The sequence below is a fragment of the Mchenga conophoros genome, linkage group LG13 (assembly GCF_057382185.1).
Source record: "Mchenga conophoros isolate Kocher_MC1m ecotype Shallow Benthic linkage group LG13, M_conophoros_male_GT1.1, whole genome shotgun sequence".
Classification (NCBI taxonomy): domain Eukaryota; kingdom Metazoa; phylum Chordata; class Actinopteri; order Cichliformes; family Cichlidae; genus Mchenga; species Mchenga conophoros.
Window position 1 is genome coordinate 8,029,101 of NC_140538.1, and position 24,513 is coordinate 8,053,613.

Below are 24,513 nucleotides of genomic sequence, written 5' to 3' on the forward strand. Positions count from 1 at the left end.
GTTGTCTGATTATTGATTTCCATACATGGATGCTGTCATTTTTTTCCAGGTTTTGGCAATACAAGCCTTGAGTTGGTAAACCTCAGCTACTGTGTGTGTGTGTGTGTGTGTGTGTGTGTGTGTGTGTGTGTGTGTGTGTGTGTGTGTGTGTGTGTGTGTGTGTGTGTGTGTGTGTGTGTGTGTGTGTGTGTGTGTGTGTGTGAGACACACACAGCCTTTTAAAGCACTCACAATAGGCTGTTTGAATCCCCTAGGTTACCAGATGGGCCTCAATGAGTCAATTCTGTTTAAGGATAATTTGATGCAAATGCTCGATTAGTTTGTGATCTGTAGTTGTGTAGTATATTTAACATATTATGTATGTATATAAAGTAACTAAAATTGGGTCCTATTGCAAAATTTAAATGGTGTACTAACATTAGTTATGCATGCATATTTTTATTATGTGCTATTTTGCATAGTGAGTAATTTGAGGTGTTTTTGAAAGCTCTGTTTGGACTTCAGTAGTTTTCTGATTTCCTATAGGCACAACCTGATTGTGATGGAGTCAGGACAGATGGGGTCCTGATAAAATATAAAGTTAACTTATTAAGACTTGATATGTGGCTTTATGCAACCATTATTCTATTACAGAGATTATACCTTGTTGCTTGCAGTGTGCAGCCCAGGTAAAGCAGGTACTTGGGGGGACAGTAAGTAAAGTAGTGATTCACTTACAGTGAAATGACACAGTTTCACCAGGCAGGGGCAGCATTCCCTGTTTTATTTTTTACTCAGTTACAGTATGAAGAGTTATGTAACATCTGCAATTAATAAATTCACAGCTGGTTCACTGAGGATAAGCGTTAAATGGGGCAAATCTACCAAAACAGTCACCACTCCCATATCAACAGTTTCATTTTGGAAATCCCAGTTAAAGTACTAGTTTTAATCTTTACATTAAATTTACATGAAAAAAAAATCATTCGCAGGTGTTTCATAGATGTCACACATGTCAATGTGAACACGTTACTTCTTTTTCTTGATATCACTTATTTCAATATTTTGTATTTATTACACAGCGTGCTGCGAGGAAAAGCCTGTTCTAACGTTTGAGTCTAAGGTTTACTTTTTAGCACCTGGCGGCTCTTTTTTTTGCTTCTCATCCGAAAATACTCTGCATACTCTTTCACGTGATTTAGTTTATTTTGAAAAGTCTCAACGGGATATTGAGCTTTATTGTGAAAGGTTTACGTGACGCGATGGTTTTACCGTCGTTGTTGCTAACGTCAACACATAAATACAGGCGCTTGTCCGTCCGTACTGTGGTTATATTAAATATAAGAGAAAGAGAGAACTTTAATAAATTAATATAGCCACTACAGTGACCATCAAAACGATGAAAAAATATTGCCGTAAACAGTTTATTTTGCGACACCACGAAATAAACGATAGCGCAAAATTAAACGATAGACGTTTTTATATCGTTATATCGAACAGCCCTAATTTTGAGCTATCTTCAATCAGACATTGCCAGAAACCAACATCGCACGTAGCAGAATCCTATTGGCTGTTAAAACCACGCACACAAAAACAGCATTTGTCATTGGCTCCCATCCTCCCTCGGCGTTCCGATTCGTCGTTGCCTAGAATGGCACTGGAGTGTAAAATATCTTCAAAAACTATCCGATCACCTTTTTAACTTCTGCACCTTTTTTGTACGTCCTGTGCTTTTTTTTAACACCCATTCAGCGATGTCGAAGGGCAGCAGAAGCGGCTTGAATTAAGGTGTAAATAAAACACATACATATTTTTGTGTACCCCGCTGTCTCCTCTGCTGGATCTCTGTGGTCCTCCAGACCTGCAGGACCAGGCCGACCCCATCGACTTTTCTTCCGCCAGTATTCTACAGTAAGAAAATGGCTTCAAATGTGTGTGTATGACGTGTTTCCCTCTCTACATTAGCCATCGGTAGGACTCCACACGCGGCTGGTGTTGAGGCGCTATGTCCGGGTTTTCTTTTTGACATTTTTCAGCTGAGAAAGGTCGTTCCTCTTCCTCCTCCAGTGTTACGTTCACGGCACCGTTGTTGATTATAGTTGTCTCCTTGCGTGTGGCTTGTTTGTGGAGGGCATAGCGTTCATCTCTGTCTGTACATCACTCAGTCACTAATTCATTTCCGCAGGCAGCAGGTCATACAGACAGCGTGACTGTACCTGTGTGCCCGGGTGTGTCTTTGCACATCTCGCCGGTTAATTATTGACGGCGTGTGTGTTAGTTGACTTTAAAAATCCCTGTGGCAGCCATAAGGTGATAAAAATGAAAGCACTCGAGGGGGAGGGGGTGAGGCGCTGGGGGAAAGAAGTGTCCAGAGGTTGTGAGACAGTAAGGATTTGTGACGTGGTTGCAGGGTTGGGGCAGGGGGAGAAATACGGGCGGTACGAGCAGTAAAAGAGCTGGGTACATCGGATCCAACTTCACGTTGAAGGGAGGACCACTTGGCTGGTGTCCAGAGAGATAAGTGTGGTCGGATGAATGTGTCCTTGTTTTACTCGCAGGCACAGCGTCTTATCCTTTAAAGCTTCAACGCTGGATCGATTTAAAAGGCTTGGGCACCAATGAAAGAATGACCAGTCGGATGATTTAAGGATACCTCAAGGAAACTTTTAATATTATTATTATATATATTTTTAAATCCATTCACCGGATGTTTGCTCAATGACATCTTGTTTTTTCTGGGATACAAAACTTAAAGCGTGTCCACTATTATTTTAAACACTACTTGGCAGCTTAACCATGGCACTTTATGTCGAAGGTAAGTGATCTCTATTTTACTAAAATTGTGACTCTAGGAGAGGGAGGCTTAAAGGATTATGTTTATTTTTTTTAACGATCTATGTGTTTTTTCCTGTTCATTTCAGAACATTATTTACATCAACTTTAACATATGAGAAAGTGTGATTTATCACATTTTAATTTTAATCACTGATTATTAAAAAAATAAATAAAAATCCACTCTTTGCCAGACTGTTACAGGTTTAGTTGAGTTTACCATCATTCATTTGACCAATAAGAAAAGTTTGTTTTTTTTTAAATTTCATAAATCTACTATTATTCCTAAACCTTTTAGTAATCATATTAAATAATCTTCACTACTATAGTAGAGTAGCCCCACTGTGATAAAATAAGCAATAGTGTGATAAATGTATGTTTAAGTCAATAAACGAATGCATTAATAACTGTGAGTAATTGTTAACTGATGCCTTCATGTGAAAAATGAGGCCTTACGAGTCTTCTTTACATAATCTTTAGTAGATTACCAGTAATCTGTCTGTAAGCAAGGTCTTCTTGGGAGACAGTCTGCTCACGGTTTTCTAGTTTACTCACTGGTTTCATTCAATTCCTCCTTAACATGAACACACAACCTTGAACTGCTTTATAGCAGTTATAAACACAGTTGGGATTTTTTTTTCATCATTGGTATCATTGTTCTGCTGACATGTGGTGACTCAAACACCTCATTGTGATAGTTTACACAAGTTTCTGCTTCTAAAATGCTATAATTAACTGGTTGGTTAATGCTGCAATACTTCCCATGAAAAGTGAGAGTAATTTTGTCCACAGTAACACTGACACCTGATTTCGTAAATCTTTAAATGGTGTTAAACTGTTTCCCTTTGCTACTGTCTGCTATTACAGTATGTCGTGGTATTTGCCATTTGGCTTCAAAGTTCAGTTTCCTGTTGTCTCTGTGCCAGGAGCAGTTGATTGTTGTGTTGTAAGGTCACTTAAGGTTAGTTGCAGCGCTACTTGGGAAATTGGCAATAAAAAGTCTGAAAGGCAGGATATCAGGAATTAATAAGCTATATCTCACAGCAGGTTAATGATTTCTAACGTCTTTATATACTCATATGCTTTTCATTTTTTAAGTAATAACAATAAATGGTACTATCAAGGCGTTCTCGGTGAATATTATTATTTTTGTCATTGCCATTCATTATATTTCAGCTACAGTTCATGTAGGTTTTTTTTAATAACTTCAGATCTTTATTCTTGCTTTTGGTTTGTGGAAAAGTGAGTTTCTATTGTCATATTTACCTTTTTTGACAATGTGTGTCACATTTTGCTTAACAAGCAGTGAACATGTTTAACTGCTTTTACTAATGGACCATAACAACAATTAGGGTGAAAATTGCTGTGCTAGCAGGTATAATTGCCTTGTCTCCTTGTATTTAATCAAAGCTTTTTAACTGGTCAGTGTTTGGTTTTATTGGCACATGCAGAGCTATTGTTTACCTTGTGCTCGATGTTAACAGATGGACTGATATTTGATAATCATTTCTTAACAAAAACAACATAAACTGCCATTTTAGAGATAAATTAGCCATAGATTAAGTTGATTTAAAATACCAACAGCATAGAACCTGTGTTGGGCATGTTACTGTTAAAAAAACTGTTTTCATAACTATCTTAAAGCTATATTTTCCTTTTCTGAATTACAGTGATCTGCTGTAACTTTAGATGTAATTACCTAGCTGTCATTTTTTTTTCCTGTGATGCAAGGAAGTTACATTAAAACTCTGCTTGAGACTCTCAAATACCTCTCACAGTCCAAGGTTTAGTTTTTTAGTATTGTTTACTTATCTATGGAACAGATTGCTAGACACAAGCTAACATAATCACGAGGGTGTCGCTGCTTGGAATAACGGGTGCTACAGTGACTCTTTAAGTATACCTCAACCCTTTTACGTCAAGTCTAACTAGAAGCATGACAGCCCTCCTCTTAAATGTCATTGCTTTTATCATACGGCGCAGATGGCTGTTGACTCAAAGACTGTGCCCATGCTACAATAATGGTACAAGAGCCTGTGTTTACTTCTTTGTACATCAGTCACTCAGGTATTTCCATTGAGATCAGGGCTGCTGTTGATTAAACTGAGGATAAAATCGTTTGGTCTAAAATGACTGCAAGTAAAAAACAAAGCAAAAAAAAAAACAGCATTTCAGTCTGGTTGTATTCATTGACGATTCAAGGAACACAAGGTGTCCATGTGCTATAGAGGTTCTTGGTGCGAAACAAGCCCAATTCATCACCCCCTGTGCTTCGCAGTTGGTATGAGGTGTTTATATGGAGGCAAGTTGAGCATTTTAGCAAAAGTGGGGCTGCGCATTATGTCCAGACGTTTCCACTTTGGCATCATCCTCTGAAAGGACATCATTCCAGAAGTCTTGTGATTTGTTCAGATGTAACTTTACAAACCTGAGTTTATGTGCAAGTATGTTAAAAGCTAAAAGTTAAAAGTGCTTTAACGCTTCAGACTATTTTTTTCTTTTACTGTTGGATCTGTATGATGTCAGAGAGAGGCGATATCCTTAATATGGGCTTCTCAAGCACCCATTGGTGGTCTGTGGGTGCTATGCAGTGCTTGCATGCTTACATCTTCATACTGTAGCTACTACCAAAAAGGAAGCCGTCTGGCTACATGTAGAAATTCTGTCCATTAAACACTATAAACAGAATCAGGGGCGAAGGGCATTCAACCTCTTGATTTGATTGGCCAGTTACGCTTTAGATGGACTTATCTTTTCTGCACATTAAGGTGGGGTTTTTAACTGGCTACAAAAGAGGTAAGAACTGAAATAATATATTCAGCCTTTTTTTTTTTTTTTTTTTTTTTTTAAAGTGGGTTAAAGTTTTTGAGCCAGGAAAAACCTTACAGGAATTTATGTTTCTGTGTTGCGTAATCAGACATAATTTTATCACACACAAAAATAAACAATGAATAAAATCAGCAAAAAATCGAGAAATGTTTCACTCTGAGGATTGAGCATATGATACGAATCAAACACGTTAAAACTGTCTCCCGTCTCACTCCGTATCTCACCGTCTTTCGTGTTTAGGTCTGAGTAAAGGTGTGGCTAACGGAGGGATGGCTCAGTTCCAGGAAACGATGCGGCAGCAACTGGAGAGCTCCATGCACGATGAGCTGGAGAAGCTGCTGGACACCACCACAGGGGCTGAGCGAGAGGTACACAAACTGTCTGCTTTGCTGTCTTTCTCCCTCCCTCTCTGACCATCTGGTTGTGATTCAGAGGGTGGTGGGGTCACAATGCTGGGAAAACACAAAAAGTGACACATACTGGAGCACACTGCCAAAAAGGGTTCCACCTACATATCTCATAACATTTTAGCAGCCAAACTTCTTAAGCAACATTCGCCCATTTTTGTCTGGTTTTATTCAGACATGATACGTCAGCAGAGGGGTGCAGGCCCTAAGAGACTAGGCAGATTTTCTCATTAGCCCTAAATGAACCTGAGTGAGCTCTTTTCAGCCCACAGCACCAACGTAAGACTAAAATCCAAATTAAAATGGCAACATTAACACTCTACAGACTCGTCTTTCCTCTGTGAGATTTCTTTGGCTTTAAACTAGCATAAAGCTTGGGACAAAACTGGAAATAAATAGTGCAGTGTTTAGCAGTAAACTCTTTCAGGCATTAACCAAACCTTGTTTAACTGCAAGCAATCAGGGAATAAAACACTCAGAGTAAAGAGGTGAGAAGTCTGTCACATGCAGGTGTGCGCAGTAATTCCCACACACTTTCAAATATATTAACAGGAATCGCTTTTGTACTTGCTGTAACTTATACGTGTAAAACGCCATGTGCACGCATACACACAATGGGTTACTCATTGAACTTTGAAGGTCTCCAGTGTAATTGGATACCAGTGTGAAAGTCGAGACAGTGACGGCCACCTAAACTGTTATTTGCTCCACATTGGGTGTTTGACTTTTTTTCATCACCCATAAATGGGACTTTTCCTTTTCTTTTTCTTTTTTTTTTTTTTTAAATTAAAAGATGAAAAAGCACAAAGCTACATGGCATGTGACAAAGTCTGGACTGTACAAATCCAAATATTTTGTGTAAAAGCAAACGAAAATTTCAATTTAATTTCAATAAATCCAACCAGCTATGTGTGGCTGACATGAAGTAATTATACTGTAGATTTCACTTTTTAAAATAAGATATACTTTATTATTATTCCCACTGGCTGGTGAAGTTTAGAATGTATGAATACATCATTCTTGTATTTGATGTCCAGATGCTGTTTCATCTGTTTGTGTGCACATCTGTTAAAGTCGTGTATAAAATGGTTTCTGAAGAGAAGTTCAAAACAAATTTCATATAGTCACAGTGGACCAGACAAATTGTATCAAACCTTCAAGTAAAACAATTAATGTGTATTCGGGACAAAAAAGGGTGTTTAAATATTTTTCGGGACCTTGGCTATTTTGTTTGTCTGTGTTAAAAATATAATAACTATATGTTTAAAACAAATACAGATTAAGGCTTCAAATGTGGAAATATAAAAAGGTCCTTTGCTGCAGTTTTGCACTATACTGTTGAACTTAAAGAATATGCTAAATCACCCACAGGAAAGAAATAAACAGTTTTTAAATGAAGTTCACACCCATAAATTTGCATAGAACAATAATGATCCTTTTTATATGAGAGGTATGGGGCCTTTGAAGCACACTGCTCAATGTGTGTAACAATCCATGAAACTGAGACTGAAATTGCAATACAGATGTCTACAATATTGTATCGCGAATCCTCAAACTCATCTTTTAAATTTAAAGCTTTCCAGTATGAATTTGATGAATGGAAGTTTTTAAATTCAAGACACCAGCCCCACTTAAATAAACCGTAAAATGCCTGTAAAATTAAGTATAGTGGTTTTAGTCAAACCATTTTTCCAAGGCGTGCAGCTTCTCTTCTGCCCTCAAGGCGATAATACTCTGAAATAACTGAGGCCATTTCAGAAGTGATTTTCAACATTTTCATGTCTTTCTAGAGACCACTTCATATTGACTTTGCAAACCTCAGCCTTAGTTTAAGATAACATCTTTGTTTTTCAGGTATCCAAGAAAGACTTTGAGGGCTTCAAGAATCTCTTCCATAGATTTCTGCAGGTGAAGGGACCATCAGTGGAGTGGATCAAGATACAGCGACCTCCAGAAGACTCTGTAAGCCTTCTTTTTTTGTTTTTAGCGGTTAATTGTATGTTTGTCTGTGTTGACTCTGGATTTGTCTTTGTTTAAAATATTAAAGCATCTATTTTCCTTGCAGAAGGGGGCATTCGACCCCATAGCAATGGTAGATATGTCATATATTAAAAAAGTAGCTGATATTGAATACAGAATAAAATAACTTCTAATCGGTGGGTTGTCGGATTCGATTTGATTTTACCCTTACCACTGAAAGTACAAGTGAAATGATGAAATATGATTTTGGTGATGCATTCACCAGTTGTGAGATTAAGTGATACCAAAAGATTGCAGTGATAAGTTCTTCTTTTCAACTTGTGAAAGCATCACTCATTTCAATCCCAGATATTCGTCATTCACTGTGATTGTGGGGAAAAAAACAGTTAGACAGTTGGTGTTTTGCAAGTTTTAATACCAGCGCGTTGGTGTCGTTAAACCTAGCGAGGAACCTGCATTTATATTTCTGCACAGCGGCGTTTTCCTAACAACGCCTAACGCAGTCGGTAATAAAGTTAGTTTTAATGGCAAGAATAGACGATTGTATTAGTTTGTTTGCCTAAAAATGCTCCGCTTAGAAAATTACTTTTACACTCTGGACAAACTATAAATTCAGCTTGCCTCAGGATTTACAATGACCTAAGGAGTTCCTGCACCAATGAAAACCTTTGTTAGAGTCAACAAAGAGAGAGAAAAAAGATGTGTGGTTGTCATCAGCTATTATTTTCACCTCCACCAAGGAGGTCATGTTTTTGGTAACTTTTGCATGTGTGTCACTCTGTCTTTAAACAGGATGGCTCGAAAGGTTTTGAGTGAATTTTGATAGAACCTTGTAGGGGCGTAGAGTGGAAGCATCTTAACAATCCATTCAAATTTGACTTGCATCCACTAATGTGTTCAAGGTCCACATAATGATTAATTTGCATAAAGTTGACAGTAAACCTTGTGACTTAAAACCTGTGATCCTTACAGATGCGGCGTGTATCGTCAACATATAGAAAGTTCTATATAAGGATTGGAAATGTCATGTCACATTTGACCACACGCACACATTCAAGGTCAGATAGATTGGACTCAAGGTCAAAATGATAATAATGTTATTCAGAGCTATTTAAAACTGTTTCTTACTGCCATTGTTTAAACTGACAACATATAGAAGTATAAGGAATGATTTATGGAATATCACATCATTTTACAAACATATTTACTCAACAATGAAATGAACACCACAAACAAAACACAAAATTAATGTATAGAATAATCCAAGTCTGTAAACAGAGTGCATTTTTTTTGGATGATTGAGTGACCAAAATTCAAAGTGGGTGGTTTCAGATTACACGATTACACAGAATAGGTTTCCTTTTCTTGCTAAACTCTGTACGCTTGCAGGCTGCTGCATAGAAAGTGCTTAAGTAAGTAAGTAAGTAAAATTTTATTTATATAGCACATTTCTAGATAGAGATCACAAAGTGCTTTACAAGATATAACAGATTAAAAAGACAAAATACAAACAAAGTTAGCAAAAGGCAGTTTTAAAAAGATGTGTTTTTAGCTGTTTTTTAAAAGTAATCAATGAATCGGCGGATCGTAAGTCCTGAGGAAGGGAATTCCACAGTCTGGCGGCCACAGTAGCAAAAGCTCTATCACCCCTAGTTTTCAGTCTCGTATACTGAATGACAAGTAGGCCCTGACTACTCGACCTCAGAGACCTACTAGGGGCATAGGGCTGTAAAAGTTCAATGATATATGGTGGTGCTTGTTGTTGAAGAGCCTTGAAAGTTAAAACCAAAATCTTAAACTGGACTCTAAATTCAACAGGAAGCCAATGTAACTGCATGAGCAACGGTGTTATATGTGAAAATTTAGAAGCTTTCGTCAAAAGTCTTGCTGCAGCATTCTGAACGATCTGCAGGCGCTCCAAAGAACCTTTATTTAAACAAGTAAACAGGGAATTGCAATAGTCCAGTCGTGAAGAGATAAAAGCATGAATAACAATCTCCAGTTCGGTATAGGATATAATAGATCTCAATTTAGAAATATTTCTTAAATGATAAAAGCAAGACCGAACAAGAGATTTAACATGACTATCTAACGTAAGAGCAGGATCAAGGATAATCCCTAAGTTCCTGACAGATGGTTTTACAAACGTTGAAAGAGGACCAAGAGCATTTATTATACTGGGTATATGTCTATCTGGGGCACATAAGAGGACTTCGGTTTTACTTTCATTTAGTTGGAGGAAGTTTTCAGCCATCCAGCCTTTAATGGTTTCCAAGCACACATTTAAAAGCCGCAGCTTAGAAGCCTCTTCCGGTTTAAAAGATATATAGAGTTGGATATCGTCCGCATAACAATGGTAACAAATATCCTCAAAAGGGCTCAAAATGTGCTGAAGAGGGAGTAAATAAACTAAAAACAGTAATGGCCCTAGCACAGAGCCTTGTGGCACACCAAAAGACAGGGACGCAGAAGATGATCTATACTTAGAAACTGCCACAGAAGAATATCGTTCAGAGAGATACGAGGAGAACCATTTCAATGCAGTCCCAGAGACACCAACCCAGTGTTTCAGCCTGTTAAGTAAAATATAGTGGTCAACAGTATCAAAGGCCGACGTAAGATCCAACATTAAGAGAACAGAACATTTACCTGCATCGCTTTGTAACAAAATGTCATTAGAAACTCTAAGAAGGGCTGTTTCAGTGGAATGAACTTTACGAAAGCCAGATTGAAATTTGTCGAAAATACTATATTTATCTAAAACTGCTGTAAGCTGCTTAGCCACGATCTTCTCTAGAATCTTAGCAATTAACGGAATTTTTGAGATCGGTCTATAATTGCTAGTGAGAGATGGGTCCAGCATAGGCTTTTTTAACAAGGGATGTATAACAGCAGTTTTAAAATAGGCAGGGACTATGCCCGAGGCCAAGGAGGTATTAATTATAGTAAGAATACAGGGACCAGTAGAGTAAAAGACATTTTTAAATAATGATGCAGGTAAAAAATCAAGAGAGCAAGAGGATAATTTTGTTGCACTAACTATTTTTCCCAGCTCTGGTAGTGAAACAGGTGAAAAACCTTCTAAAACAACAGGCCGAGCTGGCGTGGGAACAGACAGCGCAGACGCTGAAAAAGACAGGTTTTTCCTTATGTTGCTAATTTTTTCTAAAAAGAAAGCAAGAAAAGTTTCACAATCTTCAACAGAAGAAATAATAGCAGCTTAGGTGTTGTCAGCTAGCACCGGGGAACACTGTGAAATACATGGATCAACCAGTAATGTTGGTTTTTTGTTTTTTTTTTTTGTTGTGTGTGTGTGTGTGTGTGTGTGTGTGTGTGTGTGTGTGTGTGTGTGTGTGTGTGTGTGTGTGTGTGTGTGTGTGTGTGTGTGTGTTGGTTGGTTGGTTTGTTGTTCCAGATTTGTTGTTCCCCCTCTTGTCTTAAGAAGCGTAGTGACTTTGTGTTCAAAAAACTAACATGGTGGAAACCTGAATCATTTTTCCTTTCACTAACCCTTAATGGGCCTTTATCTCTAGCTAGCTCCAAGTACCACACATTTTCTTAGTGGGGTCTCGTCTTTCTACACTTTAAGGACAGTCTTTGTTCTCTTCTATGTGTCATCCGCAAATGAAGGCAAAGCCTTACTGTTGAAACTGAAAAGTCAGATTTTTCTTCTTTGTAACGGCACTCGGGACCTCCAGCAGTTCATGAGCTGTAGAAAGACTGTTCTTCTCTTGATTCCATGCTTTGACATCTAAATCTGGACCACTGTGCTTGGTAATGATACTTCCAAGATGACTTCACTATTCCAGGTCCAAGTATGACTGACTCGGCACTGGTTACATTGATTCTTGTGATTTTCTTATTGTCCATCATATAGGATGTTGGGGCCTACTTGTGATCGGGTGTTTTTTAGCATCATGATCTAATCCTGCATCTGCTTGATTGTAGTGGTTGTGAGAAAGCAGAGCTATAGCATCCCAGTGTGTGCCAGTGTGGTGTCTACGTCCATGTTTTATACAATCTATAAGTGCACCTCCATAGTTTGCTTGTCTGTTTGTAATCCTTCTTTCTGCAAACGAACACCAGTGCAGTACTCCTGGCTTTACTTTATTCCATTACAGTAAAGCCATTACAGTAAGATCCATTATAATGTAATCTTGGTGACTGTTAACATTTTTAGACACAGGGTTATCTTATTAGAATGATTCTAAAGAAATGGTAATGGACCATTGTAGACTTTACAGGGATAACACCCACATTTCTGAGCTGTTTGTATCCTGAAGGCCCCCTCGTGGATTGCAGTAGTCAGCCTCTTTGTACTGTCTTCTTAAGCAACTGTGGATAAAACTACAAATTAATAGTGGCCTGCTTGTCTGTGATATAACTGACCACTTACCAGTTTTTACTTTGTGTGACTGTGATTTAAAAAAAATAGATACCAAGATCATGATAGCAAAGCGAACAATAAATGAAGAAGCAATTCATGCCTTCAATTTCGATTTAGCACAACAAGATTGGAGTTCGGTGTATGAAGAGTCAGATGTGGACAAGGCTTATGATAATTTCCTAGATATTTTTACTATGTGGTACAATAAACATTGTCCTGTAAACGAACACATGACAAAGAAAAAAAAGATAAAAAGTCCTTGGCTCACAAAAGGAATTATTAATGCTTGCAAAAAGAAAAACAATCTGTATAAACAGTTCATCAAAGTAAAAACAAAAGAAGTGGAACAAAGATATAAAGCATATAGAAATAAATTGACTGATATTATAAGAACGAGCAAACAACTTTATTATAGAAGAAGATTATATGAAAATAAAAACAATATAAAAGGAACTTGGGATGTGTTAAACAACTTAATTAAACAAGGATCTTCTGGAACATCATATCCTGAATATTTTACTGATGCAAATGGTGAAAATCACAACATGAGTAATATTGTCGATGGGTTCAATAAATTCTTCATAAATGTTGGCCCTGAACTAGCAGCAGACATCCCGTGTCATAAAAATGAAAATATCAGTAATATAAAATCAAATCCCTTTTCACTGTTCCTCTCAGCTACAAATGAGCAAGAAGTAATAAATATCACATTAAAATGTAAAAGTAAGTCTTCAATGGATTATCATGACATAAATATGTCTGTAGTTAAACAGGTTATTCTGAATATTGCTAGTCCCTTAACATATATCTGTAATTTATCATTTCAGTCCGGTTGTTTTCCAAAAAAAATGAAAATTGTGAAAGTAATACCACTATATAAAAGTAATGACAAACACAGTTTTACCAATTATAGGCCTATTTCTCTACTGCCTCAATTCTCAAAAATTCTAGAAAAACTTTTTAATTCAAGATTAGAAAAATTCCTTGAAAAACATCAAATAATAAATGTTGGTCAGTATGGTTTCAGAACGCAAAGAACCACTTCAATGGCGATAATTGAGGCAGTAGAAGAAATTACTGATACACTGGATAAAAATAAATATGCAGTTGGTATTTTTGTTGATCTCAAAAAGGCCTTTGACACAATCAATCACTCAATATTATTGGATAAATTGGAAAGATATGGTATTCGAGGGAAAGCTGGTAACTGGTTAAAAAGTTACCTAACGGGTCGGGAACAATATGTTAGCATAGGGCATTACCATTCAGAGAAACTTGGTATTACATGTGGTGTTCCCCAAGGGTCAGTGTTGGGACCAAAACTTTTCAATGTATACATAAATGATATTTTTGATGTTTCTCAAGTACTTAAACTCATACTGTTCGCAGATGACACCAACATATTTTTCAGTAGCGATGATTATACTGATCTTGTAATGACTGTAAACAGGGAGCTAAAATTAATAAAAAAATGGATGGACATAAATAAATTATCATTAAATATAAATAAAACTAAAGCAATGTTTTTTGGTAATTTAAAATATAATGTAGAATTACCAATTATCATTGAAGGTGTACCAATTGATAATGTGAGTGAAAACAAATTTTTGGGAGTCGTAATTGATAACAAAATTTCATGGAAACCCCACGTCAGACACATAAAAACCAAAATTTCCAGAAGCCTCGCAGTTTTGAACAAAGTGAAACCATACCTTGATAAAGATGCACTTCGTACTCTGTACTGTACTCTGGTTCTTCCATATCTTACATATTGTGTGGAAGTGTGGGGAAACACATATAAAAATACAACTAATCCATTAGTCACAGTACAGAAACGAGCACTGCGTATTATTCACAAGGCTGGTTATCTAGATCATACTCACAAATTCTTTCTTCAGGCAAAGTTACTTAAATTCCAGGATCTGGTTAATTACAATACATCCATAATTTTGTATAAAGCTTTTACTAAACTTTTACCGGCAAATTTACAAACTAGATTTGAAATTCGAGAAAAGGTTTATAATGTGAGAGGCTTTGGAGAATTCAAATTACCCAGAACTCGAACAACCAGTAAAGGTTTTTGTGTGTCTGTATGTGGTGTGAAAATCTGGAACAGTCTGAGTTTACAATTGAAACAATGCAAAAATATTCATAGATTTAAATTTCTCTACAAACAGTTGGTCTGGTCACAGTATACTCAATGATGGGTTTTAGTGTGCTCTGTAATGTCTGTTCTCTTACCATTGCTGGTATGGATTCCAAAATAAAAAATAAATAAATAAAGTGTGCGTATGTATGTACATATATGTACATGTGTGTGTAGATATATATGTATGTATATGTATGTGTGTTTGTTACTTGTAGTTATTACTGCCTGTTACCTGTGGTAATGCAATTTATAATTTATATATTCTGTATTCAGTTATGAAGGCTCTAATTGTTGTTTGCGAGCTGCCGTTTAGATGCTTGTATGTGCCCGGGGCTGTTGATGGGTCTGTATGCAATGATGGGCGTAGCTGCGGGAAGTTTGTTTTTTTTGTTGATGAGTGAGTATAGGGGTGGGATTTAATAAGTTTTCTTCGTCCCACTCCTTTTTCAGGCAATTTTTGTTTTTTGTTTTGTGCATTTTATGTTCAATATAGGTATTTGTTGTGCCTGAAAATGAACAAATAAATGAATGAATGAATGAAGTTGGCCAGCTTCTCTTTTCTACCACTCTGTGATCAATGACATGGGTAATTTCTATCTAACTATACCTAGTGCCCTTTATTGAGCACATACGGTTTTAACAGGGGACTTTAAAATACCTGTTCATTTTTGTTAACATTTACACCTCTAACTCTACACTGTCGTCTTAGCAGGAAACCAAACAAACCAACCAACCACACCAGCCAGAGGACGTCATCATGGCGCTAGTGTGCATCAGTCACTTTACATAGTCAAAGTGTGAAACTGTCAGGGTGTCTAGAGTTTGTTTCTCTTTCGCCGAAAAAAAAGCCCACTTTGTAGACCTTCAATGGATGCCTTCAGTGCTCCCCTCCAGTTTCCCCAGTGCTGCATGTTTTTGCGTTAACTTAATAGTGCAAGATTGAAGTTCAGTTTAATCTCAAAAGGGGGATCTTTGAAATTTAAACACTCCATTTTCGTTGAGCTGTTGTTGAGCAGTTAGGAGCAGCACCTGAGTGCAGCCAGTGAGCAAATGGATCTGCAGAATCAGATGAGTCTGAGAGTTGGCTTTCAGTCTGCGTTCTCTTTGAAACTCTGTGGAAGTTAATCTCTCTCTCTCTCTCTTGATGGAGTGGAAAGTCTGACTAATAACAGAAATGAAAACACTGCAGTAATGAATTGTTGAGCTGTAAGATGAGATTGCACAAACATGTTAAGGCAACACAGCAGACCTTGTGAAACACATGGGAAGAAAAAAGAAAATTTAAATGATTGATTAATTGGATTAGCTGCACATTTACAAAAGCATCAATGTCAGCAGCAACGTGTTCACCTCAATTCGACACATTTGGCCTAGCAGGGTGTTGTGCCAAAAAAGGATTACTGGTATTTGAACTTTGGTAAATGACTTGTTGACCTATAATCTGTCAGAAAAGATTATAGGTCATTTCCAGGTTCTGGCCAAGAGGGCAGGAAAAATTGCAAAACATAGCATAGCAGCTCTATAAATGTGTTTAGGCAAAAAAAGTTCGATTGCTTTATAATTTAGCCATAAGCGTATTTGCACAACTGCTCGTTTCTTTATTCTATAACCTTTTTGTAAGTCCTGTCGTCTACTGTGTATTTACCAAATTAAACAAGGATACTGGAAGTTAACAGTAAATGCAAACATTGGGCATCACTTTTTGGGATAACACTGTCACCAAGCCAGGATATATAGGCAGGAAGGGCATCCGGTATGAAATTTCCCAACTCAAATATGCAGATCCACTGTGACAATCCCTTGGGGAAATAAAGGGAACAGTGAAAAGTACCTTTAGCTGTTAAAATGTCACTAAGGCATAAAAACATAGTTGTGTGCAGGCAAGGGTGCAAAGAGCAATAAATATTCTCAGTAATAGTGGTTATGATGCAGCAATGAGCATCTGAAGAATTGCATGTAAGTATGTGCTTGTCCTATTATGTGTCTTGACTTGTTTTATTTCTTTTTTTACCTTAAGCCATTTACAAAACTAATAATAAACACTAGTTTGTATAGAAATTGAAGGTCTAGTTTAAACTGTAAAAATGGAGAGCCATATGTCTTGAACGTAACCATAGCTAATGATTACACCCTTTACCAGAAAACCACAACATCCGCACTCTGCATCACACCCTGCTCTCCTACCACATCTTTGTACTCCTCGTACTCGCCAGATTTGGACAGCTAAAATATTTTGTGCAGATTGTTTTCATTTATACCACATCGACACCAGCTTGCTTAAATTAGCTGCCTCACAGCTTAAATACCTAAAGAGACTCATGAAGCGTACATGTGTGCATTCCTAACATTGCAGTCCGTCACAGCTATGAAAGCCATGTGTCAGTTTCTCATAGGGCTTTGTTTGTGAAGTTTGTGGTAAAGTTTGTCAATGTGTTGCTGTTCATTTCTACAGTTATTTCTCATTTCTTGTGTGTGACTGACACACATAATCGTGCAAAGTCACTTGTCCTGTTCCACCAAATTAGTTTGATGAATTTCAGAGCGAGTCACTCAGGTATAACAAAGGAATTAGTTACTGAAGCTTCCCAAGTGTTTCCTTTATAGACTTTCTTGTGCGTCATAGGTTCACACCTGTCACCTGCTTTCTCCTTGTAATTTCTTTGAAATCTGTACTTGTGGACACAAACTATGATCATTTTAAATAATGAGACATTTTCAGTGTGAATAAAACGAATTAGCGTTTGACAAAAAAACCCTGGAAAACTTAGTATTTATAGCTTCCTTCTACTTTCTGTACCACTCTTTTTGAGTGCGCTGTAAGTAGTAACTTATGATTTTTTTTAATTTTTTTTTATTTTTATTAGTGTTTTGTGAATCATTAACTGCTGTTTTACAGATCAGTCATAAACTGTTATTAAACTAGGAAGGAAGGTTAGGAAATCTTCTCAAAAGTCAACCGTCCTATCATTCCTCTGTTAATTTGAGGGTGGGTTTTAGAGGATTAGTATTATTGGTTATTATTGGATTATTGGTATATTGTTTTTTGTCTTTATAGTTGGATTAACGACCCACAGTAATCTCTTCCTGTTGTTTCCTCTCATTTTGAGGTTACGGAGCACTGCACTCATTTTAAAGAGTGCATAGTTGTACACCCACACATATCTGTGCCATAAGTTATGAAATAATTTACCCAAACTGCATCTCAGAAGTTGCTCACTTCCTGTGTGAACAACTGTTGCACGCCAAAGTAAAAGTATAGTCAAACAGATTCAGTCACATTTGAATCTGATATTATTTTATTGTATTTTTAATGGGTGGGCAGCGTGGTGGTGCAGTGATTAGTGCCGTGTTGATGCTGATTTCTTGAGTATGAAACTATTTGTGGAGTTTGCACGTTCTCTCCAGCTTGCTTCTGCAGTCCAAAGACAAAGATGTCTGATGAATTGGCTGTAGATGTAAAGCTGTGCCTGAATGGCTGTCTGTCTCTTTGTGTTAGCCCAGCATCAGAGCAGCAGCTTGCCCTATGCTCCAGCCTCCAATATGTCCCTGAATTGGATAAGTAGGAGAAGATGTGTGGAGGCGTGGCATTTTTAATGCAAACTATTGCAGATCACTCTGATTATCACCACTTTTTGGTAGCCAAAAAATTAAAAGTATCTTTGACTGGTTGGACAGTTGGAGCACTTATCTTGTGCAGGAATTTTATTATCCATTTATTATTAGCTTATGAACCATATATAAATGGATTAACAAAACCTTGCAAAGGATTTATTAAAACATTGGTTACTACTCATGAGCTCTGTTTAAACTGTGATTTTTCTATAACATTTTTAAAATTCCAGTAGTTTCATCCGTGCTTTCATGTTCATCAGGTGTCACAAAATAAATGGAATAAACAGAACTCTGGAAAGTGTTTTTCGGTACAGTAGCTCAAAGAACACAACCTGATCTTTCTTACTACAAACTCTGTTTCTCACTGTCAGCAGTTACGCCACTCTGCAAGTTTGGCTACTTCTTAAGAAATACTTTTTTCCCCTATAGAAGTAGCTCAGGATAAGCCAGTTTGGTTTGTCTCTGTGTGATATGTTTTTATACATGATAAGTAAATGATGATGTTACTTTAGTTCTTAGCTGCTTTTTCCTTTTTTTTTTTTTTGTCCTTAACGATCTCAGAAGCTGCAGACACAGAGAGAGAAGATTAAAGATGGAGAGTAGGGCAGGAAAATAGGAATAAGGAGCAAAAGGATGTGGCTTCACAGAAAGATAAGGATTCCATAAAGAAAGACGGAGACAGAGAGATGATAGGGTTTGGGAGAGAAAAGTGATGAGGCAAGAATTGGAAACGGAGAACATAAAATGAAATCAAAGTCGTGACAGTGACAGACTGTAATGAGACTGTGGAGATGATATATGCATACGAGACAGAGAGAAACTGAAATAAGAGGGCACATAGTTAGCTAACGTTTATTAAAAACTACAGCGAAAGGAAGCACTTGACTGCAATACTCAATATATTGCAAGAACATCTATTACATCTATTACACATAAATGTATCTAAGTGTATATCATTATTATTCAGCTTTATTAATGTGGCAGTTTAGTGAATTAAATCTTCTTCTTCAGTGCTGGTTAGCAAACTTCTGTTCACTCCAACCTGGAGGTGTGATTATTAGCGCTTCAGACATGCTGGACTTGCAAAAACATGACAGAGAGACAAGCCATCCAAAAACAAAACAACGCAATTGTGGAAGTTTCTTTTCTTTTCTTTTCTTTTCTCTTTTCTTTTCTTTTCTTTTCTTTTTTCTCTTTTTCTTTTCTTTTTTCTCTTTTCTTCTCTTTTCTTTTCTTTTCTTTTCTTTTTTCTCTTTTTCTTTTCTTTTTTCTCTTTTCTTCTCTTTTCTTTTCTTTTCTTTCTTTTCTTTCTCTTTCTTTTCTTTTCTTTTCTTTTTTCTTTTTCAAGAATAAACTAAATAGACTGGTTGTCACCTTAATTGTTACCCCTTGAGTCTCTTCCCAGCATGGACATTCACATGTATGAAACATTTTCAGCATTTCTACAAGGACAAACTAGAGAACTTTGCACCGCGTACCCCCCTTGGGCTGAGCGTTTAAATCTCATCTTCAAGATTATTTGCTGACGGTAATAAAAATGCTGGATAAAAAAGCCAGACTCAGTGCTGTGGGGAGATTTGATGGCACACAGCACTGGAGTTGTAAAAGGTCATATTGTTTTGTGTGCGTGCGGTTTGTAAAAGATGAGATGAGGTTGCGGATTATTTCGTGCATTGTTGTGATCCTGACGTTTGTTTTCTGTAGAAGATGTTTGTGGCTTGGAACATCTTGAATATCTTTATGCATAAATGGCATAAAGATATTGTATAAAAAAAGAGAAACTTTGAATGATGGGCGAATGGAAAAATACAAATGTTTAAACTACTTGATGGGAAAATGCACAACTCTGACTCAGTAACAGCTGAAAGTAATTTCATGTCCGGGGATGTTTGTATTGTTTTCTTTGAACCTTTTCTAAAAGGAAGACGAGTGATTGTCCCCACAAATATTTCCAGTTGTTGTCTCCTAATATTGTCTCCTAGTGACAGTAGAGTTGCGCTTCCACTGTGCTTAGTAATCTCAGTTTAGTGAGAAAATGTCTTTCTCCTTCGAATCGTGCTAACATGTCGTGAAAACCATAATTTAACTGTGTAACATGACAAATCCTGCTGACACCCTCATAGTTGTAATCGAACAGTGGGCTCGTTGCGGTCGATATAATACTCTGCAGATTTCCTTTAGGTGTTCACCGCTGCCTCTGACAGCAGCTTTTCAGTTAGAGGAAATGGTGAAGAGCAAATTCAGCACATTTCTCAGTCGGTGGTCAGTGAGATGTTCCCTGGTCAACAAATGGGGTTTTAACTTGACTGGCTGTAGCTGGGATCAACACACACGCAGGAGTCAAAAGTAAAAGTAACCCCCATCTGTTTTCTCCAGAAAGGGAAATGAACATCAGCGTGTGGGAGACATTTCCCTCCGGGGGGACAGGGATAGGATGGGGAAATCGGCTGAAAACATTTCTCTCGTTGTAAATAACCTCACGTCAACAGCCTCTCTTCCTTCCCTCCTGGACTTTTTTGATACCCAATACTTGCAGGGATTTCATCTGTCTGCGCTGTTATGCACAATAATCATCTCCATTCCTTTAATGCAAGTCAGTAAACACATTTTACCGCCTCCAGCCATCCATTTGTCCTTTACGATGCCCGTCTCTGTGAAGGACGGAGAGCGGGTAGCAGCTGCATCATTTTTGTGTGTTGTGTTTTGTAACCTCATCCTCTGTGTGTGGCGAGCAAAGGGGATAAACACCAGAGAGACTGTTTCCAGCATGAGGTCTGCTGTTTGTCCACTATCACTGATCAGCTACTCTGTTATTTTAACAGGAAGAGGAGGCAGGATGACATCCGGCCTTATCAGTGCTGACGCATTAATCGCATGATAAAACTGCACAGAACATGACTTAAACACAGACGGGATCAAAATACCATGACATATGGTTAAAATTTAGCTTATTTAGCTTCTTGATTAAAGTTGAGAAGAAATAATGGTGGGAAAAGGGGTGAACTGCAGGTTTACGTGTTCCTAGCTGACACAATATATTTATATCATCATCATCTGTGGGAGACAGCAGTTAGGTAGATATGCTGATGTGAGAGCTGCATTGCTGATCCTCTAATGTACGTTTACACACCATACTCCAATAAATCAACAGAACTGCTGTGTACTGTATGTATAAACTTGCTGTGTCGTGTATCAAGCCTTGTTAATGACTATTTTCTGCACCATTCGCTCGAGAAGCAGTTGCAGAATGTCTGTTTGCTGCAGATCAAGTTAACAATTTCTGACATTTTCACATTTCTGTATCGCGTCAGCCCGTTTCATTGCTCAGCTAGTAATTAGTCCGCCCACGCTCAAAGCTGTTAATGTCCCTGTTTTGCTTCTGTAAAGAACTTAAGACTATCAGTTTGCTTGCAAAAGCCGAAAAATGTAAAAGAACGAGAAAGGTAGGTCAGTCACAGGTGATCTGTGAGAAGTGGGATGCAGAGGCTGTGCAGTTGTAAGCACTTTCAGAATCAGAATTAAAAGAATTTATTTGCTTTATTTTTGTTTGTTTGCTTTTTTTTTCCTGACCCGCAGCCATCTCCTTTCTCTCCTCCAGATTCAGCCGTATGATAAGATTGCCGCTCGAGGCCTGCCGGACAATGTGGCCAACAGCTTGAACAAACTGGTGGTGGTGAAGCTGAATGGAGGCCTGGGTACCAGCATGGGATGTAAGGGCCCCAAGAGCCTGATCAGCGTCCGTAACGAGAACACCTTCCTGGACCTCACTGTGCAGCAGATAGAGGTACAAAAGCTCTTAAAAGCTCCACTCTAAAAGCCTTGAATGAAAGAAATTTTGTGAGACGTGTTTTTATAAGCAAGCAACGAAGCCACACTACCTCACAAACGGATTGCATGTAGGCTAATTGCCAATGTAATACCATTTAACAGTAAAGTGATAGCAGACTAAGGTTGTCTTACAATAAGAACTAACTAACATTTTCCTTGTGGATGTGTAATATTTGATTTGTTTGTTTGCTGTGCAGAAGCACGTAAGATGCTGAGATTACTGAAAGATCAACATTTAAATAAGATGAAGAAGATGATAATAATTCCCACTAACAGCTAGTAAAATTTAAAAGTGATGATTTTTGTTCAATTTTGTTCAATTTTAATTATTATTTTGTGAAGTGAAAATCTACCAGGACCGCCCCTCATTGTAGTAATGCAATATTTTGCTGTACGGCAGCCCTGACACCGGTAACAATAGTGTTGCAACAATGTGTATTCCTGGAAAGCCTGAAGTCAAACCTCAGTTGTGACTTTCAGGCACAAGAACCTATTCATAGAAATGTAATTTGGTATTAAATGGTGGTTCAGTTGAGGCAGAAGGAACACTTTTGACAACACTGGTTATTTTAAAACTTTCTTACTAAAGTTGCAGATTCAGTCCATCAGTGTGGATAATTACTGAGAGCTCCTTCTTTCATATGAAATTGTTAGTGTGGCACTGATTTGAGAACAGCTGGGTGTTGCCTTCTTGTCTGCAGCCACACCAGCACTCATGATGTGGCTCAGACATCAGAGTAGACAGAGTAGGAAGTGATGTGTAGCCTGATGTAATATAAACATTTGCTCTGTGTATTGAGGGTTTGTGTTGTCTTGATGTTTCTTACTTTACTATAGAGCACGGCAAAAAAATCCAATGATTCATGGGGGTGGGTTTGGATTTACCTCTGCCTTTTTCCAGTCTTACACGGCATGCGTATCATCCTCCAGAGACAAGCCTGACTTCATGCAGCCATGTGCTTCTGTGAACCAGAGCTGAGGGGCTTCTGAAAGGGGTTCAGTGTGAAATCTCAGGGTGCCGGCCAGTGCTGGCGACTGGCCGGGAAACAGAGATGTCTGTGTGCTGGAGGAGAGGAGTTGGTGTGATTATTTGGATCCCATCCTGCATTATTTCTGCAGCACTTAATCGTTCAGTAATTTTAATAAACAGTAAACCACATGTTCAAACGGCCTTTCAGGGGGATGTAGGAAGAAAAGTTATTTTCTAAACAAGGTTTGCGTTAGTTGTGACCATTGTAAGGGAATCTACTGTGAGTAATATTAAAGTCTTTCATTGTGTTGTATAACTGAGTTTAATTGGGAGCTGTACGTTACCGGAGTGTTTCAGTGTTTCATAACAGCCTCCAGGGACACTCCTCTTCTCCCAGCACACTGCTCTCTGTGTCAGAGGCACTGCTCTCCATTTTCTGCTCAGTCTGGTCAGATTACATGCTGACTGAATCGACCTATTGAGAAGGGGGAAAAATGGATACCCCCCCCCACACACGCACACACAGACCCCCTTAACCAGGCCCTCCTGCAGGAGAACGCACCTCTCAGCCACCCCGCTGAATCATGCATGTTTAATTTAGAGCTGAAGCATGTACCCTCTCACTGAGAGCGGACGTAACAAGGTCGGACAAAGCTCCGACTCAGGCGCCGCCTGGCTGCTGAAGATTTACAGCTTTCACCTGAGTGCCTCCCTCAAGAGCAGATTTGTTAAGTTAGCAAGTTCAGTTAAAGATGTGTGAAAGAGGGTAAACCTGTAAAGTTCTCTCTTGTAGAAGACGTCCTGGTGAAATAAAGGTTATAATAATGCAATTTCACAACAATTAGGGCTTTGTTAACAAATACACACACGATCAGCATATCTACAGCAGCTCTGGAGGTAGAGCTGGTCATCCACTAATTGATTTCTGGCTCCTGCAGTGAAAATATCGAAGCTTCCTTTGGCAAGACACTGAACCTCAAGTTTCCCTTGATACATCCATCAGAGTGGGATTGATCCAAAAAGTGCTTATTGTGTGTAGAATAAAGCATTACATGACTGTAAACGTGGCTTGTAGTAGAATTGGTTTGAGTGCTCACTAAGAGTGGAAAAGGGCTTCATAAATACCAGCTCATGTGCTCATCTCATGCAAGTACTGAACAAAACCCATGAAAGTTGTGGCTACACTTAGTCAAGAAAAGCTTCTTTGCTACAGTAACAACAGAATCTCACTGCTAGTACCACAACGCTAGGCTCATATGGTTCATATTTCTAGTGTTGATTGTCCCTCTGGGGAGGGGTGCAGGACAACCACAATCTCTTTTGCTTTGAGGATTCAATGGAGCCTGTGTCTAATACACATAAGTGGAGATTTATTATTTGCTCACAGAAATTCGGTTCCAGACAGTGTTGATAAAAAACCATGATGTAATTTAACCTTTGCATAGACCACTGCATATAAGGAAAATGTTAAATTAAAAGATTGGGATGAGTTTAATGAGAATACTGTTGTACTCAGCTGTTAAATCAATTTCAATTCATT

The 24,513-nt window shown here is 38.0% G+C and overlaps 1 protein-coding gene across 2 annotated transcripts in view; it reads left to right on the plus strand.

The window, feature by feature from the left end:
- The first annotated feature begins 1,554 nt into the window (after nucleotides 1-1,554).
- The window catches only part of ugp2b (UDP-glucose pyrophosphorylase 2b), a 41,875-nt gene continuing 18,916 nt past the window's right edge, over nucleotides 1,555-24,513 (plus strand). Inside the window, exons 1-4 of one of the 2 annotated variants that reach the window (XM_085296241.1) lie at nucleotides 1,555-1,890; nucleotides 5,881-6,008; nucleotides 7,902-8,009; nucleotides 21,774-21,959. In XM_085296241.1, the coding sequence (XP_085152367.1) occupies nucleotides 5,910-6,008; nucleotides 7,902-8,009; nucleotides 21,774-21,959 (393 nt within the window). In that variant the 5' untranslated portion in view covers nucleotides 1,555-1,890; nucleotides 5,881-5,909. Of the gene's footprint in view, nucleotides 1,891-2,432; nucleotides 2,795-5,880; nucleotides 6,009-7,901; nucleotides 8,010-21,773; nucleotides 21,960-24,513 lie in introns of those variants that run through there. The other variant, XM_085296240.1, reaches the window with a different exon arrangement.